Raw genomic sequence first — 15,392 nt, forward strand, 5'->3', positions numbered from 1 at the left:
GTTAAAACAAATACCCTCAGTTCAATCAGTCACTTGTTTGTCACATGAAATGTTACAAACCCAAATCCCAAAAAGTTGGGATGCTGTGTAAAATGTAAATAAAAACAATGCAATGATATGCAAATTCTGTTTGACCTATATTCACTACACTACAAAGACAAGATATTTTTTGTATGAACAGATAATTCCGCATTTGATGCCTGCAAACATGTTCCAAAAAAGCTGGGACAGGAGCAACGAAAGACTGGGAATGTTGTGAAATATTAAAAAAAAAACAAGTCAATTGATAAGTAGTATCATTAATAGATATGAAAGGGGCATCCTCAAAAGGCTCAATTTCTGTAGTAAAAGAGTGCAGGTACTTGACAACAGAGATCCTGGACTGTTGAGCAACTTAAGTCGTATATTAAGCAAAAATAGGCAACAATTTCACTTTTGAAACTTAATTACTAAAGAAAAGGTGATGCTCCTGTCACAACTTTTTTGGAAATGTGTTGCAGGAATCAAATTGAAGCCTCAGGGTAAGTTTATATACAAAAATAAAGTGAGTTCAAACATTAAATATCTTGTAGACAACAGCAGATGAAGTGCTCATGTGGGTTGCAGTATCATGGTATCCAGGAAGGTGCTCTTTGGTCAGGAAGTGTAGTACATCTTGAAAAAAACAAAATCCAAGGCAACTCTTCTCTGGTGCAAAAGTTAAAAAGGCCCTGATGAAGGCCAGTGAGCATGGCTGAAACATGTTGGTGATTTTAATGTTCATCATGAACTAGCCATTTAATAAAGGCCTTTTAACTTTTGCACCAGAGAAGAGTTGCCTTGGATTTTATTTTTTTTAAGATTAAATATCTTGTCTTTGGGTTGTATTCTGTTGTATATAGGTCAAAAAGGATTTATAAATCACTGTTTTACACAGCATCCCAACTTTATTGAATTTGAGTTTTACAACTCCAGGGGCTGTATTCACAAAGCTTCCTAGTTCTGAGAGTTGCTCCCAGTGACGAAATTCTCTGAAAATTCTTAGAATTTTGATGTTTTCTTAAAATTTCCCCTGAAAGTTAAGACTAGGTCCTTGTAAAGATAAAAGTTATTCACAAACCGTCTTAGCCCTTAAAAAACCTCCTAAGGTGAAAAACTGTTAGAAGCAGGAAGGAGGACTTTTAAGAGGCTTAAGAGTTTCTGTATCAGAGGGGAAAATGGTGAAAACTCAAAGAGGTTGAAGGAATATTCTCCTAAGGCTGAATGACAGTGAGTAAATGAAATGCCACAGATTAGATCGTGTCAGGATAATATTTGTGGCCGATCTAATTAGGGGTATGCACGCCTTTCCCACCTAACACAATATCATTATAATGCCAGAGATAGAATAATCACAACACTAAGATACTTGAAAAACTGGAAAAATGCAACCGTGTAGCAGTGATGACTTGGACCTGTCTAATCCTTCCATCAGCAGTGAACACACTGTATCACAATGACAACACTTTCAGAGTCAGCAGTTCATTTCATTTCCACTGGGTGTCCACACCTTGCAGGCTCGCAAAAGGGCGTGTCTGTGACAACCAATCACATCTGTTAAAAGAAAGCAAAACACCTAGCAACAGGGTCAACCACATTTCCTCCCTAAACTAAAAGTTTCTGTCCCTTCCTTGCTCAGAGTTGCTTTGAGAACTTTCCTAAATCATTCCTAAGCTAAGACTCATTAATAAAAGTTTTTAGGCTAAGTTAGGAGCTCTCTGAGGGTATTCTCAGAATGTTTGTGAATACGGCCCCCAGGAAATAAGATCTCATCACCTGTGCAACTTGTGCATTGCAACTAAAGCCGTTTCCACCAGTAGTCCTGTACGATTCAGTTCAATTTGGTCGCATTTTTTCTGTTCATGCTGTCGAAAATTGTGGATGGTAACAATGGAACTGTTCCTTATGTGATGTGTAGTTACTACTGCCTGACCAGCGGGGGCACTGTTAAGTTACATACCTGTTGAATGACCTGTAATACATGTAGAGTAAGAAGCCAGTAAACGGAGTCAAAATTCGTTTGCGTCATTACACACATCGTTATAACTACAATACCTGACACCTTACCGTTCCCATTTTGGTCCCCCATCAATTGGTATGCCTAGCACACAGATCTGGTACTAAAAGGTGGAGCTAGAAACATTACAGTCTGTTGATTGGTCAATAACAAACAGTCCCTCTTGCTCAGGGTTGAGTTGTGGCTGATTTTAAGGCTTATGTCACCACTGTTCATACTGTGGCAAGTTTTACATTAACTGTAACTATAAAATGAAAGGATGTCTTGCTGCCTCTCGCAGCAGCTGCAGTCTGAGAAAAAATAGCATAATTCACTGGGCTGACTGCTGGCAACTTCTAAGATGGAACATTTACTCAATGCATGAGTCGACAACATGAATCCATCAGCACACCTTAAATTTCAATATGACACCTCTGACCATTCCATTAGCTTTTATGTCTATCTTAGATGACATACACTTTTAGTAATGAATGAATCTTCAGGCATTTAAAAATTTAAGTTTTGACCACATTTATAAAAAAAAACAAAAAAACGTTGCAGAGCTTCATTCCTGTGGGCTCCAGCAACAGTACACCCCTGCACTTGCCTGAGAAGGACTAAATGCACAAACATGCTATTTTTTAGTATCACATCAAGAAAGACTCTCACTGCAGCCTGTTCTATTTTGTTCTGTAATGTTGGCGTGCAACCTCATTCTGTGGACGATAAATGAGGTGCAGACTTCCCTCTGTGTCACTGGTGATGAGGAAATACAGTGAGTGCTGGATAGAGCAGTGAGTGAAAATAAATGTACACACCTTTAAGAGTATCGTTTACAGTGGAAACACTAAACGGACCTAGGGTCTAGGTACCATGTTTGAAGGGTTACCTTTGGTTCCAAGGGTACCATACAGAAAGTGTTTGGTGCAAATGGGGCTTAAGTCCTTTCACATTGTAGCCTGACCCCAACAAGACAACCGCATGGTCGATATCCCCCCAGCTTTGGGCAGTGCCGCTCTGCAGCCGCCTCTGAACAATATGTAGCAGTAATTAATTGTTTTTATTACTATTTACTATTTATTAGGGTGAGCAGGTGTCACTCAAATGTGAGGTCCTAAGTTACCAGCATTAAAGTTCTCCACTGATAGGAAAGGGGGGTCTACCAAAGATATCAGGTTATGCAAATTTAGATGCAAAATTAAAGTTACAAATTACAACAACAAATAAGCAAATGCATAAAACTACTCAGCACTAAAAACACAGTCCAGCGGGATCGATACATCGATGCTCACACGCTGCTCATTTCGTGTTGATATCTTTGAAAATATATCGATACTGATTAATAAATACGAAAGTGCATGCATCACTTTCACCTGTTTTCTGTAACCTACTCCAATGTTTTGTGCCGAGACACCCCCCTCTATACCTGCAAAATGGACTGGTCCGTGTCACGTGACATGGGGAAGTTGAGACGTTACAGCCGAGCTAGCAGGTTTTAAAACAGGAACAGCGGGACAAGCGATGACCAGCACAGCAGAGTGGAATGACAGACAGAAAAAGGAGCGTGGTGTGGTGTTATTATTCACCACTCGATAAAGTCACGGCAAAATGTACAATATGTGATAAGAAGGTTGCACACAGCAGCAACACCAGCAACCTATTTAAACATTTAAAAAGTACACACCCCGAAAGTCACAATGAGCTTGAAAAACGACAAGAGGAGGCAGAGAAAGACAGGTCTGCTGCTGCTGCACCACCCGCTGTCCGGCAAAAGACCCTACATGAGAGTTTCCAGAAAGGAAAAGTATATCCAGGTACAGGTGAATTCCTCAACATCGTGACCATAATCTTATGATGTTAGCAGGTGAAGAGGGTAATTTTAAATGGGAGAAATCGCCATGGCACTCCTCTATTTAACATTGTTTTTGGTAATAATCTTGCAAAACTTTGCATATACATTTAGGAGTCCAAACAATGGATTAAGCCAGGTTGAATTTACTATGAGGATAAATTAGTGGGGTAATTTTGTTTTTTTATGCCACAAAATAAGTGCTTCTGAAATTTATGGTCCAGAGTATTAGGGGGAATATATATATATATATATATATATATATATATATGTATAGTACTAGTCCAGGAATTTGCTTTTTATAAAATATCTAATAGGGCTGCATGATCTGATCATAAACTGATTTTGAAGCTTAAAAAAGAGATATTGCAATTGCAATATGACTCATAATTATTGGGAATTGTCATTTTTACATCATAGTTTTATTTTTCACTGAAAAAAAGCCCATTCAAATCATTATGATTAAAAAACTGTGACATGTTTTCTTACATCTGGAGAATATAATTCATATTTTATCACTTCATGATAAAACTGTTTTTCACAAGTTATACTTACAAATAATTGCAGCTTCTTGCAGGTTTGATATTGCACTTGGCCATATTGTGATTTCAATTATTTCACATTTAATTATGTAGGCCTTGTATCTAATCAAATCCTTAACAAACATCTTGTTTGTTAAAACAAGAAAAAAACAAAAACAATTCATCTTCCCTTTTGTTTTTTGAATACATTATCTTTTTCAGCTGAGTCCCAAAGTGCCCAAGAGATCACAAGGAGCCTCTCCCAGATGATTGTGAAAGACTTGCAACCAGTTTCAATGGTTGAGGATCAAGGTTTCCGTCATTTTATGAAAGTAGTGGATCCCCGTTACCAGATCCCAAGTCGGAAATCCCTGATGACAGGTGAAATTCCCAAACTATATGAACAAGTTAAAAAAACATTGAAAGACTCCATACAATCAGCAGGCAGCCTGGTTTTAACAAGTGATATGTGGACTGCAAGAACCACTGAAGCTTATTTGACTGTGACAGGACACTTTATTGATAAGGACTGGCAGATGCAGTCCTGCAATCTTGCAACATACCATGTAGCTGTACAGCATACAGCAGACAATATTTGTGAACTCCTCACGAAAATAACTGATGAGTGGAGCATCAGCAGCAAGATCCACGCTGTCGTTACAGACAATGGAGCTAATATGGTTTCAGCTGTGCAGAAAACTTGCTGGAAACACATTCCGTGCTTTTCACACACACTCAACCTCATTGTGAAGGACTCTATTAAGGCTGATACAAGTCTCGAGTCCATCTTGGAGAAATGTGGTGCTATTGTTCGGTTCTTCCATCACAGCACCAAAGCAACTGACAAACTAAAAGAAGTACAAAGTCAGTTGCGATTCCCACAGCACAGACTAATCCAAGCAGTGGATACGCGATGGAATTCAATATTGTACATGCTAGAACGACTGCATGAACAACAACAAGCTGTCACAACAGCACTTTGTCTTCTTGGGAGAACCACCCTGTGCCTGAATGAGGGAGAATGGTCCCACATTAGCCAAGCCATTGAAGCCCTTAGGCCTTTTGAAGAGGCCACTAAGGAGGTTTCAGCAGAGTACTACGTAACCATTTCCAAAGTCATTCCTCTGGTTTCTCTTCTCCAACGAGCAACCTCATCTGCTGGGCAGAGGGGTAACTCTCTGGCTTCACAGCTTTCAGCACAATGCAGGTGGCGCTTTCAAAACATTGAGCACAACCACACTCTTGCAGCCAGCACTTTTTTGGACATTCGATTCAAAAACATTGTCTTCTGTGATACTGGAAATGTGGAAATGATCAAATCAAGGATAATCAGTGAGATGCAAGCCCTGGGCAGCTGTGAGTGTCAGGCAACCAGCAGTGAAGCCTCTGCTACAGCATCAACCAACTCCATGACAGCAACCATGTCATTGACACAAGGGTCACCTGCTGCAAACACTGAAAGTAGTGATGCAAAGTGTTCAACATCCAAGGGAGGATTATGGCAGGAGTTTGACACTCGTGTTATGGCTTCTCAGAGCAGTCGCACAGCAAACACAGATGCATACACTGAAATGCGCAGGTACATGGAAGAAAAAGTGATATAAAGGAGCGAGGACCCTTTGCTTTGGTGGAAGAAAAATGAGAATGCATTTCCACTGCTGGGCAAAGTAGCAAAAAGATACCTTGGAACTGTTGCAACCTCTGTTCCAGCAGAGAGGCTGTTTTCCAAGGCAGGAGAGACAATTAGCCAGAAGCGTAATTGGCTTAAAGCTGAAAATGTTAACATGTTACTGTTCCTCAACACCAACCTAAAACTTGAGTAAAATGTAGAGCTATACCTCCTGAGAGGCATGATAGTATAGGAGAGTGTATATTTTTTCCGCTAACTGTGCCATTACTTATTAAATGTGCTTTGCAAAGTGTAAGTTGTTATTTCAAATGATACTTTGCTTTTTTCGTAAGCTTAAGACAACAAAATGTTTTTTAAGTCTGTCTCTTGTTTCTGCTCCACTTCAGTGAGAAGGTATGGATCACAGTGTTACAGACATGTTTACTTCAACACACAAGTTTTCAACACAGCATTGTTATGATGTAATAAATTTGTTGGTAGTTTTCACCTACCTTACATATAAGTAATTGTTACAGACCTGGTGTTTGGATTTGTGCCAGTGGTCAAAAGGCCAATTTGGTGCTTTAATAATCAAAGTGAAGTAACTTATATGTTAAGGTCTCTCTGTATAGGACGCCCTCTTTTGTTCTTAATAAATGTGTTTAAAAGGCCAGTCATATATGTCATTTTTCATGTGATTTGCCTGTAAGTGTAATTACATTTTGACTTTAAAAAATAACCAATAAGAAATGATCAGTATCGGTATCGATGAAATTGAAAGAAAAAGTATCAGTATCGTATCGAATCTGAAAAGAGTGGTATCGCCCATCCCTAGCAGCCGCTCAGTCATATGCACACACCCCAGATAGCACACATAGTTAGATCGGTAAGACGTAGCAGGGAGAGCGTTTGCTCATTGGGTCAGGGTAGCTTCAGGCAGTTCGTTTTTTCGTTTTAAACCAAAAACAAAAAAATGGAAATACCATGGTTTTCACGTTTTTTCCTTTTTAGTTTAAAATGAAAAAATGAAAAAAAAAAAAAACGGAGCCGCTTTTCCGTTTTTATTATCAGAACCAAAAAACGAAAAACGACAAAACCAGCTGCGTGTGTGTGAATGAATAAACGATTGGCATTAACGTAAATTTCTTTGAAGAAAGGCGCTTTATGAAATTAAGTCCATTCACTTGTATTAGTTTACAGCGCAGCCTTGCCATCATAGACATATATACAATAAAAATATATAATATATATCATAGTAAAATATGACAGTTCAGAGGGCTTTTATTCTGAAATGCTATCAGATTGACCTGATATTTTCTGGGTGACACCCTGAGATGGAGTACGATCAGTCTGAAGTGGAACGGTTGAGTAATAACAGGTAGTTTAAAAAAAAAAAAAAATACTTTTACAATAGATGGAGCACAGGGAAATATGACAGTTCAGTTCTTTTATTTTGAAATGCTACATCAGATTGACGTGATGATTTCAGGGTGACACCCTGAGGTCGTTTTGGAAACTTGCTTATACAACAGTTAGTTCCGACCGAGTAATTTGATTGGATGAGAGGCATTCCGTGAGTGCTGATATAGAGTATAACATCACTGGGACATGTAACAGTAAAATCACTCCGCTCACAGGTGTTATAAATATAAATACAGCCATTAATTAACCAACTGTCACACTCGCTACATTGACGCAAACTGACTCTATAGCGTTACACCAAGAAGATTCATTCTCCCCATAATTACATTTGAATTAAATTATGAGTGGTCGTCAGGAGAGGACGAGGAAAAGGAAAGCCGGGACTCTTCTGTGCAGACCTCCAGGTGTGTTTGTGTAACACCAGCCGAGCTCGACAAACTGGAGAGGGTCAAAAATTAAGCGAACACAGTCAGGAATTATCAATGATCATCTGATGAGGTACTGATGAGGATGAGGGAGAGTGGAAGCTGAATCCGGCCGTACCAACGTTTCATCAGCCGAACTGGACGAAGTTACACAGTTGCAGATCAATGTAAATGTGTGCTGCGTTGCCTGGCAAGAGACCGGGGGAACGGCTTTTTTTTTTCGCGGAGCTACATAACATAGGATTTATTTCTGCCTACGACCGAATCACAGCCGTGACGATATACAGTACAACATCACTCCCTCTCATGCGATATTGCTTAATTTTACTGCACCCTGAGGTCGTTTTGGAAGCTTGGTTTTACTTTGAAATCAGCCCTTTCTCGCTCTTGCCGTAATGTGTAGTATATGCGCGCACCGCAAAACAACGTGAGGGCTGGCTTGACCAAATGTTTCAAAGTGAGGGCTAGCTTGACTTCAGTGATAAATAAGGTATACATAGCCCCGGGTGCCTGCAAAAAATACATTTGTATTATGTTTTAGTAATGCACCATGAGTCCTTTAGATCGGTAAAATATGGTTGATGTTCAGTATGTTTTCCAGCTATCAATGTTGATTGACTTCTCCTTTTTTCAGATGCACCCCTCTATTTTGAGTGACGAAGCCAGTCTGGGGCACACAACCCTTTCACCATCCGAGTTTGGGTGTCCTCTCTGCCCCAAATTTATAACCAAAAATGAGAGCGCGATCCAGAGGCACCTGAAAAACCATACGGAAAATGCAGTTCATTTCCATGGTATGCTGATGAGAAGTATCTGTTTGAGATCATATACTTCGTCTACATTTAACAGTAATGTTTAATGATATTTGTTTGGGACAAAACAAAACATTTTAGGCTGCATCTTGGGATCTTGTGATTTGTGGAACAGTGGTTGACATTTTATACCATTTTCTTACATTTTATAGACCAAACAAATAAATTATTTTACTGTTTTTCCTTTTTTTTCTACTTTTGAGATTGATATGGATATCTGGAATAAAAACTTGTTCACAAAAAAGAGAACTCCAAGTCTGCTTCTTTATGTTGCCAGTTCAATAGTGTAATATTGTGTTTACATGTGTTCCTGAAATATAATAGAATACATCTGAAAATATGACAATCTAATTATTACGTTCATTTAATAGTTCAATAGTTACAATTAACCATACTGATGTAAGAGTAAGTATGACATTTGTTGTGTCCATGGTTTTCAGTTGTTTTGAATGACCTGATAGTAATCTGCATGTTGCAACTGTAGCCCAATAAATGAAAGTGCTCACCTTATTTAATCTTTAAAAATGAATCCAACTAAAATTCATGTGTTTGCTGATTTTCTGCAATTTTTGTAGGTTTAACTTGTTGAGGTCAATGTTATTCCAAACAAAACATGATTGTATTTAAAATAATTGTATTAATATTATTATTTACTTTATTATATATATATATATATATAATTGTTGGTTGCTTCAAAGTTTGTAAATGTATTGCTAAAATGAATTATATAAAAAAAGACAGACTTAAAAACCGACTTCTGGGGGGGAAAAAACTAAGAAGATTAACGATTAACGAAGATTAACTTCCGGTATGGACTTCCGTATGGATTGGATATATGGCGGCGCCCTTGTTTTTTTTTTTTGTTTGTTTTTTTTAACAGTTTTTATTGATCATGTTGCACATCATTTACAAATGCACACAGCAGCCATCGTGCAATTTCAGAGTGCATTCAACAAAATAAAATAAAATAAGCCAGGGGGTCATGACACAGAAAGGATTTAAAAAAATAAATAAATAAAATAAATAAAATAGAAAATAAAAGGAAAAACAAGTATTCAAGGCATATTCAGACCAAAGTCCAGCAGTCAGTCCAAGCATCAGATCAAGCATCACCTCACAATCCATTACCACATAAACTGTAATCAAATACAGATTTTAAGTTTGACACAAACATTAATTGTTTGTAAGGCCTTATTATTGGTAGAGGATTTAATAGATTCTAAGTACTGTTCAAACTGTTCAAAAAAACAGTGAACAGGGGTCTTCTATCTAAAAATTTGCACTTGTGTATATGAAATTTGGTTAGAATGATCAGTAGATTTATCATATACGCTTTTTCATGCAATTTCCTATCATTGGGGTAAAAACCAAATAAAACATGCTCATACAATAATACAAAGTCCTTGTAAACCATGTCATTTATAAATTTAACAACATCTTTCCATAATTTACTAGAGAATTGACATTTCCAAAACAGATGAGACACAGTTTCTGGATGGACTGCACACAGAGAACAATTTATATTTAGATCTGGTTTAAACTTTTTGAGAAAATGTTTAACTGGATACATTTTGTGCAAAATTTTAAAAGAAATCTCCTTAATCTTATTAGTAATTAAATATTTATGGGGCAATGCCCACACTTTAATCCAGGGAATGTTACTGACAAAATTACTCCAACAAGTAAAGACATAAGGTTTTGTAACAATTTCATTCTGAAATAGAGACCGAATGGCTTTGTTATTATTCTTACGCGTTGTTGAAAAACACACTTTACCACATGGAGAATCATCAACATTAACTAAAGAGACATCAATTGGGAATGAGCCTCTGCACAGAGTCACCGAGCCATGTGGGATAGCCCCCATTACCAGAGCAAATTCCTTCGCTGTGACAGGGAAATCATAATACGTAGTAAATTCATCATGACTCATAAGACTACCTTCAGTGTTAATCAGCTGACTTACCAAAAAAATATTTTTGTCAAACCAGTTCTTTAGAAAAATACTCTTCTTTTTACGCAGAATGTCTCTGTTATTCCATATATAATAATGCTGTGGTGAGAAGTTATGCTTGTAGATTAAGTTCCATGCCAGTAAAACCTGCTTGTGAAAATTGGACAGTTTAACAGGTATCTTGTTTATCTTATAACTGCAAACTAAAAGGAATGGGAGACCTCCAATTTGGTCAAAAACAAATTTGGGGATAAAGTTCCACATGGAGGACTCATTTTTCAGAAAATGTTTTAACCAGTTGATCTTAAACACGTTATTCAATGTGGAGAAATCCAGAAAGTGAAGGCCGCCATTTTTACAAGAATTAATAACAACAGATTTTCTGATATAATGAACACGGTTCTTCCACAAAAACTTAAACAGCATTTGATCAATTCTCTTGGCAGTTCTATTATCAAGATATAGCGAGGATGCAACATAAATAAGTCGTGAAATACCTTCAGCTTTTGATAGGAGAACACGACCTTTTAAGGACAAGTCTCATTGGAACCAATGATTGAATTTGCTTTCAGCTTTTTTAATCATTGGATTAAAATTGAGATCACCTCTTTCTTGATGGTTTTTGGTTACAACAATACCTAGATAGTTTACCTTTTCCTTGACAGGGATACTATTAATAGAGAATACAGCACACTCTTTTAACGCAAACAATTCACATTTCTTTAAATTCAAACAAAGTCCTGAGGCTTTTGAAAATATTTCAGTACACTTAATCGCTGTATCTACCTGTAGAGAGTTTTTCAAAAATAAAGCCGTATCATCTGCCAGTTGGCTTAATAAGATGTTCCTACCCGCAACAGATATACCTTCTAGGTCACTTGATTTTATATAGTGACAAAAAACTTGTGCAACAATGAGAAAGAGATAAACATACCAGGTAGCCCTGCCGTATTCCACGTTCAAGACAAAATCTTTGAGTGGTACCAACTGACAGCAACAACAACAACTCACAGAGCTGTTTCCTTTTGCATAGAGGGTTTTAAAAGCATTGCAAAAATATGTACCAAAACCAGATTTCTCAAGGCAATAAAAAATGAAGGGATGCTCAACAGTATCAAAGGCCTTGTAAAATCAAGAAAAAGTATAAAACTCCTCAGTTATCAGATCAGAGTAATCAGTAAGATCAAAGACCAGCCTTATGTTGTTAGAAATGTGCCTGTTACTCATAAATCCTGATTGATTATCGTCTATGATTGTGTCTAAGACTTTTTTAAACCTCATGGCAAATATAATGGCAAAAAGTTTGTAATCGTTGTTGAGTAGACTAATAAGTCTCCAGTTATCAATCAAAAGAACATCTTTTTTTTGGTTTAGGTATAAGACAGATGACACCTTGTGTCATGCTACTGGGAAGTGTAGAATTAGTAATACTCTCTGAAAAAACTTTATGTAGGAATGGTGCAAGCAACTCCGAAAATGACTTATAAAATTCAGCGCTGATTCCATCGTTACCAGGTGACTTGTTAACTTTTAAATGTTTTATGGAATCTACAACTTCTTGTAAAGTGACTGGGGAGTCACACACCAACTTATCTTCAGGGCTAATTGTATTCAATCCATCCAAATGCCTAGAAAATGCAGACATATTATCTACATTGAACTTAGATTTGTATAATGAAGAATAGTAATTATAACAACTTAGAAATGTCCTTCCTGTTATGAGTAACAATTCCCTCAACATTCAGCTGGAGGATAGAATTGTACTTTGCTTGTGACTTTGCTAAATTAAAAAAATAGGCAGACATCTGCTCACCATGCTCCAACCACTTTGGTCTGGACCTTATGAAGGCACCCTCCACTTTTATTTTGTACATGTCATCTAATTTACCTTGTAATTCGGCCAACTTTAATCTCTCTTCTTCAGATTCTGGAGAGACATTAGCAAGGGCTGTAATTTTGGAGACAACTGTCTCTTCTAAGGCTCTCCTAGATTTAACTAAAATGCTGCCATATTTCCTCAAATATTTTCCAATCTCAAATTTGAGTAGCTCCCAGTTGATACCAAAATTCCCTTCCCTTTGAGCTTTGTCCCAGTAGAGAGTAATTAGCCTTTTAAGCTCCAGTTTAACACAACTATGACTCAGTAGAGAACTATTCATTTTCTAGTAAGAGAATTTTTCAAACAACCCCCACCAGGCAAAAAATTAACATTAATAGTAACAGCTCTGTGATCAGTTAACGGTGTTGATAAAATATCAACTGTAATACTGTTTTTGTCTAAGGATTTTGAAACAAGCCAGAAATCTAAGCGCGACCATCTGGAGCCATCTTTATTACTCCAGGTGTAAATCTTGCCATCTGGAAATTTCTCCCTCCATATATCAGTCAAATCAAACTTGCTCATTAAAAACTTTAAAGTTGAATTTGAATTTGAGTGATGACCTGGAGGCCACCTATCGTTAACCTCATCCATAACGACATTAAAATCTCCTCTTCTCAAAAAGTATGCATCAGGAAATTTCAACAACCAGTGTGTAAGCCTGCCCTCTAAAGAATCAAGTAGCTGATCGTTGTCCTGCTTAGAATTGAAGCCGTAGATATTTCCAACAATTAAAACTATGTTGTTAACCTTTAAAACCATACAAACAAAGTGGCCAGTAGCATCACAGTCTGAGTGCAAAATATCTCCTCTAAAACTTTTTCTTAAACAAGATACCCCTGCCGGATGTTCAGTACCATGGGATAGCCAAATATCATTTCCCCATTGTGATCTCCAGAAATTACAGTCGTTTACGAGTGTGTCCCTTGAAAAAATACAAAATCAGTTTTCTGGTGCTTGGTAAATAAAAATAAAACCTTTCGTTTTACAATGTTTCTTAACCCCCTGGCGTTTAAAGAAATGATAGATAAAGACATGAACAAGAAAATTTTTTTTAAGAAAAATCTACAAGAATAGCTTATATATAAGCTTAACCTGTTTTAGCTGTATATAGAAAAAACTTAACTCTAGGTAAATAGGTCTGTAGAAAGTGCAGCACCATTTGTTATCAAAATATGTGAAAAGAAATTTCACTTTGAAAAAATGTCAGATGTATCAAGTAAATCTTCCAAAGGACATAATACATGAACTAAAGTGACTGGGCTTAATATTGACTAAAGGCCACATAAGGGGTGTATTTACACCCATAACGAGTCACAAACAACATTGACCCGCAAAAATTATCATTCTAACATACCAGATAAGTGGTTATGATAATCAGCACAAGTCAGTTAAGGATAATCTCGCCTTCTCCTTCTATGAAAGCTCTCGCTCCAGCGAAAAACGCCGTCTTCCCCGCGGCTCGAGCCCTCTGAACCTCTGGCCATAGCCTCTGCCTCCTCTCTCGGTCTCCTCTGAAGAAGTCCTCCTTGAACTGCAAGCCTCGCTCCTTCAGATAGGAAGAGTTTTTCGCCGCCTTCCATACCGCATCCCTGCAGACGCGCGAGGTGAACTGGAGTATGATGCCCCTGGGTCTGGTGTCCTCATCTGAGTGCCGCTTCTTCCCCAGGTGATGAACAGTGTCGATGGCATCCACGAGCCTGTCTTTCATGGCAGAAAGGACAGCTTGGCACGTTTTGGTAACTTCAAGGCGGACGCTCTCCTGCTGGACGGACTCGGGGACCCCCATTAGCTTTAGGTTCCAGCGCCTTGTGTAGGTCTCGAGCTCATCCATTCTCCTCTGCATGAGCTTAACTGGCTGCTCCACCGTAGTAACACGCTGCTCAAGAGTAGTTATCTTCGCGGTAACCGCTTTCAGGTCGATGACCACACTATCCACCTTGCTATTCAGCCCGAAGATTTTCTCCTCAATCATGTCGGATCGGTTGTTGATGAGTTTCAATATATTGTCAAGTTGAGCGGTTATATCTCTGGTCACAGAGAAGCTGACAGCTTCCTGAGGCTTTTTCTTCACCGCTGGAGAGTCACTTGGTGAAAAAGGGAGCTGCGGGAAGTCATCATCAGAAAAAATCGAGCCTTACATGTCACCCGCTTCTGCCATATAGTCATGCCCGCCGCTAGCTAGTGCAGCTAGCACCTGTGCTGAGCTAACTCCCCTTTCACTATCTTTAGAGTCCGCGTGGTCCCGTTTCTTGCCCACTGTAGCTCAGAAAATGTCACCAAGTGTTAACTTACTTCTTCCAAACAAAGGGTCGATAAATCAGTGGAATGGAAAACTTTTCACTAGTCTTTGTTAAAGTTTGGTGCACAGCGTCTGTTCAGGCCGCCATCTTGAACGCCCCCATGGCGGCACCCTTGTCCGCAGTCTTGTCTGCAATCTTGTCTGCAGCTGGGTACTCTTGATAAAATTTACAATCATAACATTTTATTTCTATTTTTATGAATAAAAAGTTCCTCACAGCAATGGCAGGCAGCTTTTCAAAATGCGCAAAACATCAGGTGTACGTGGAAATAAAAGATACATGGGAAAGTTTTATAGGATATTTATAAGTTTTAGGCAAGCTTATCTTCCTGTCTTTTATTTTGAAGTTACTTCCACCTCTGATGCCACCGCCGTTCAACTTTTTGTCCAAAACAATAAATGAAAAAATGAATCTGCAAAAAAACAAAATCGGGCTGTCATTTGAATTTGGTTTTGTCATTTTTCGTTTTTTGATTCTGATAACAAAAGCAGAAAAACGGCTCCATTTTCTCGTTTTTCATTTTAAACCAAAAAGGAAAAAACGGGAAAACCATGGCTGCGCTCAGTAGGCGTTCCTTCATTAATATTCATATGCTTCGTTAACT

The 15,392-nt window shown here is 38.1% G+C and overlaps 1 protein-coding gene across 1 annotated transcript; it reads left to right on the forward strand.

Moving 5' to 3' along the window:
* Positions 1–3,329: 3,329 nt before the first annotated feature.
* Positions 3,330–6,288, forward strand: LOC125892857 (E3 SUMO-protein ligase ZBED1-like). The gene is made up of 2 exons (XM_049583178.1): positions 3,330–3,828; positions 4,607–6,288. The coding sequence occupies exons 1-2, from the start codon at positions 3,558–3,560 to the stop codon at positions 5,986–5,988; spliced, it is 1,653 nt and encodes a 550-aa protein (XP_049439135.1). The 5' UTR covers positions 3,330–3,557; the 3' UTR covers positions 5,989–6,288.
* Positions 6,289–15,392: the final 9,104 nt, after the last annotated feature.

Source organism: Epinephelus fuscoguttatus, linkage group LG8, assembly GCF_011397635.1.
Source record: "Epinephelus fuscoguttatus linkage group LG8, E.fuscoguttatus.final_Chr_v1".
Taxonomy (NCBI): Eukaryota; Metazoa; Chordata; class Actinopteri; order Perciformes; family Serranidae; genus Epinephelus; species Epinephelus fuscoguttatus.

Coding starts and splice junctions, on each gene's coding strand:
- LOC125892857 (XM_049583178.1), top strand. CDS start 3,558: ATGACAGACAGAAAAAGGAGCGTGGTGTGGTGTTATTATTCACCACTC. Junction 3,829..4,606: donor GAAAGGAAAAGTATATCCAG/GTACAGGTGAAT, acceptor TATCTTTTTCAG/CTGAGTCCCAAAGTGCCCAA.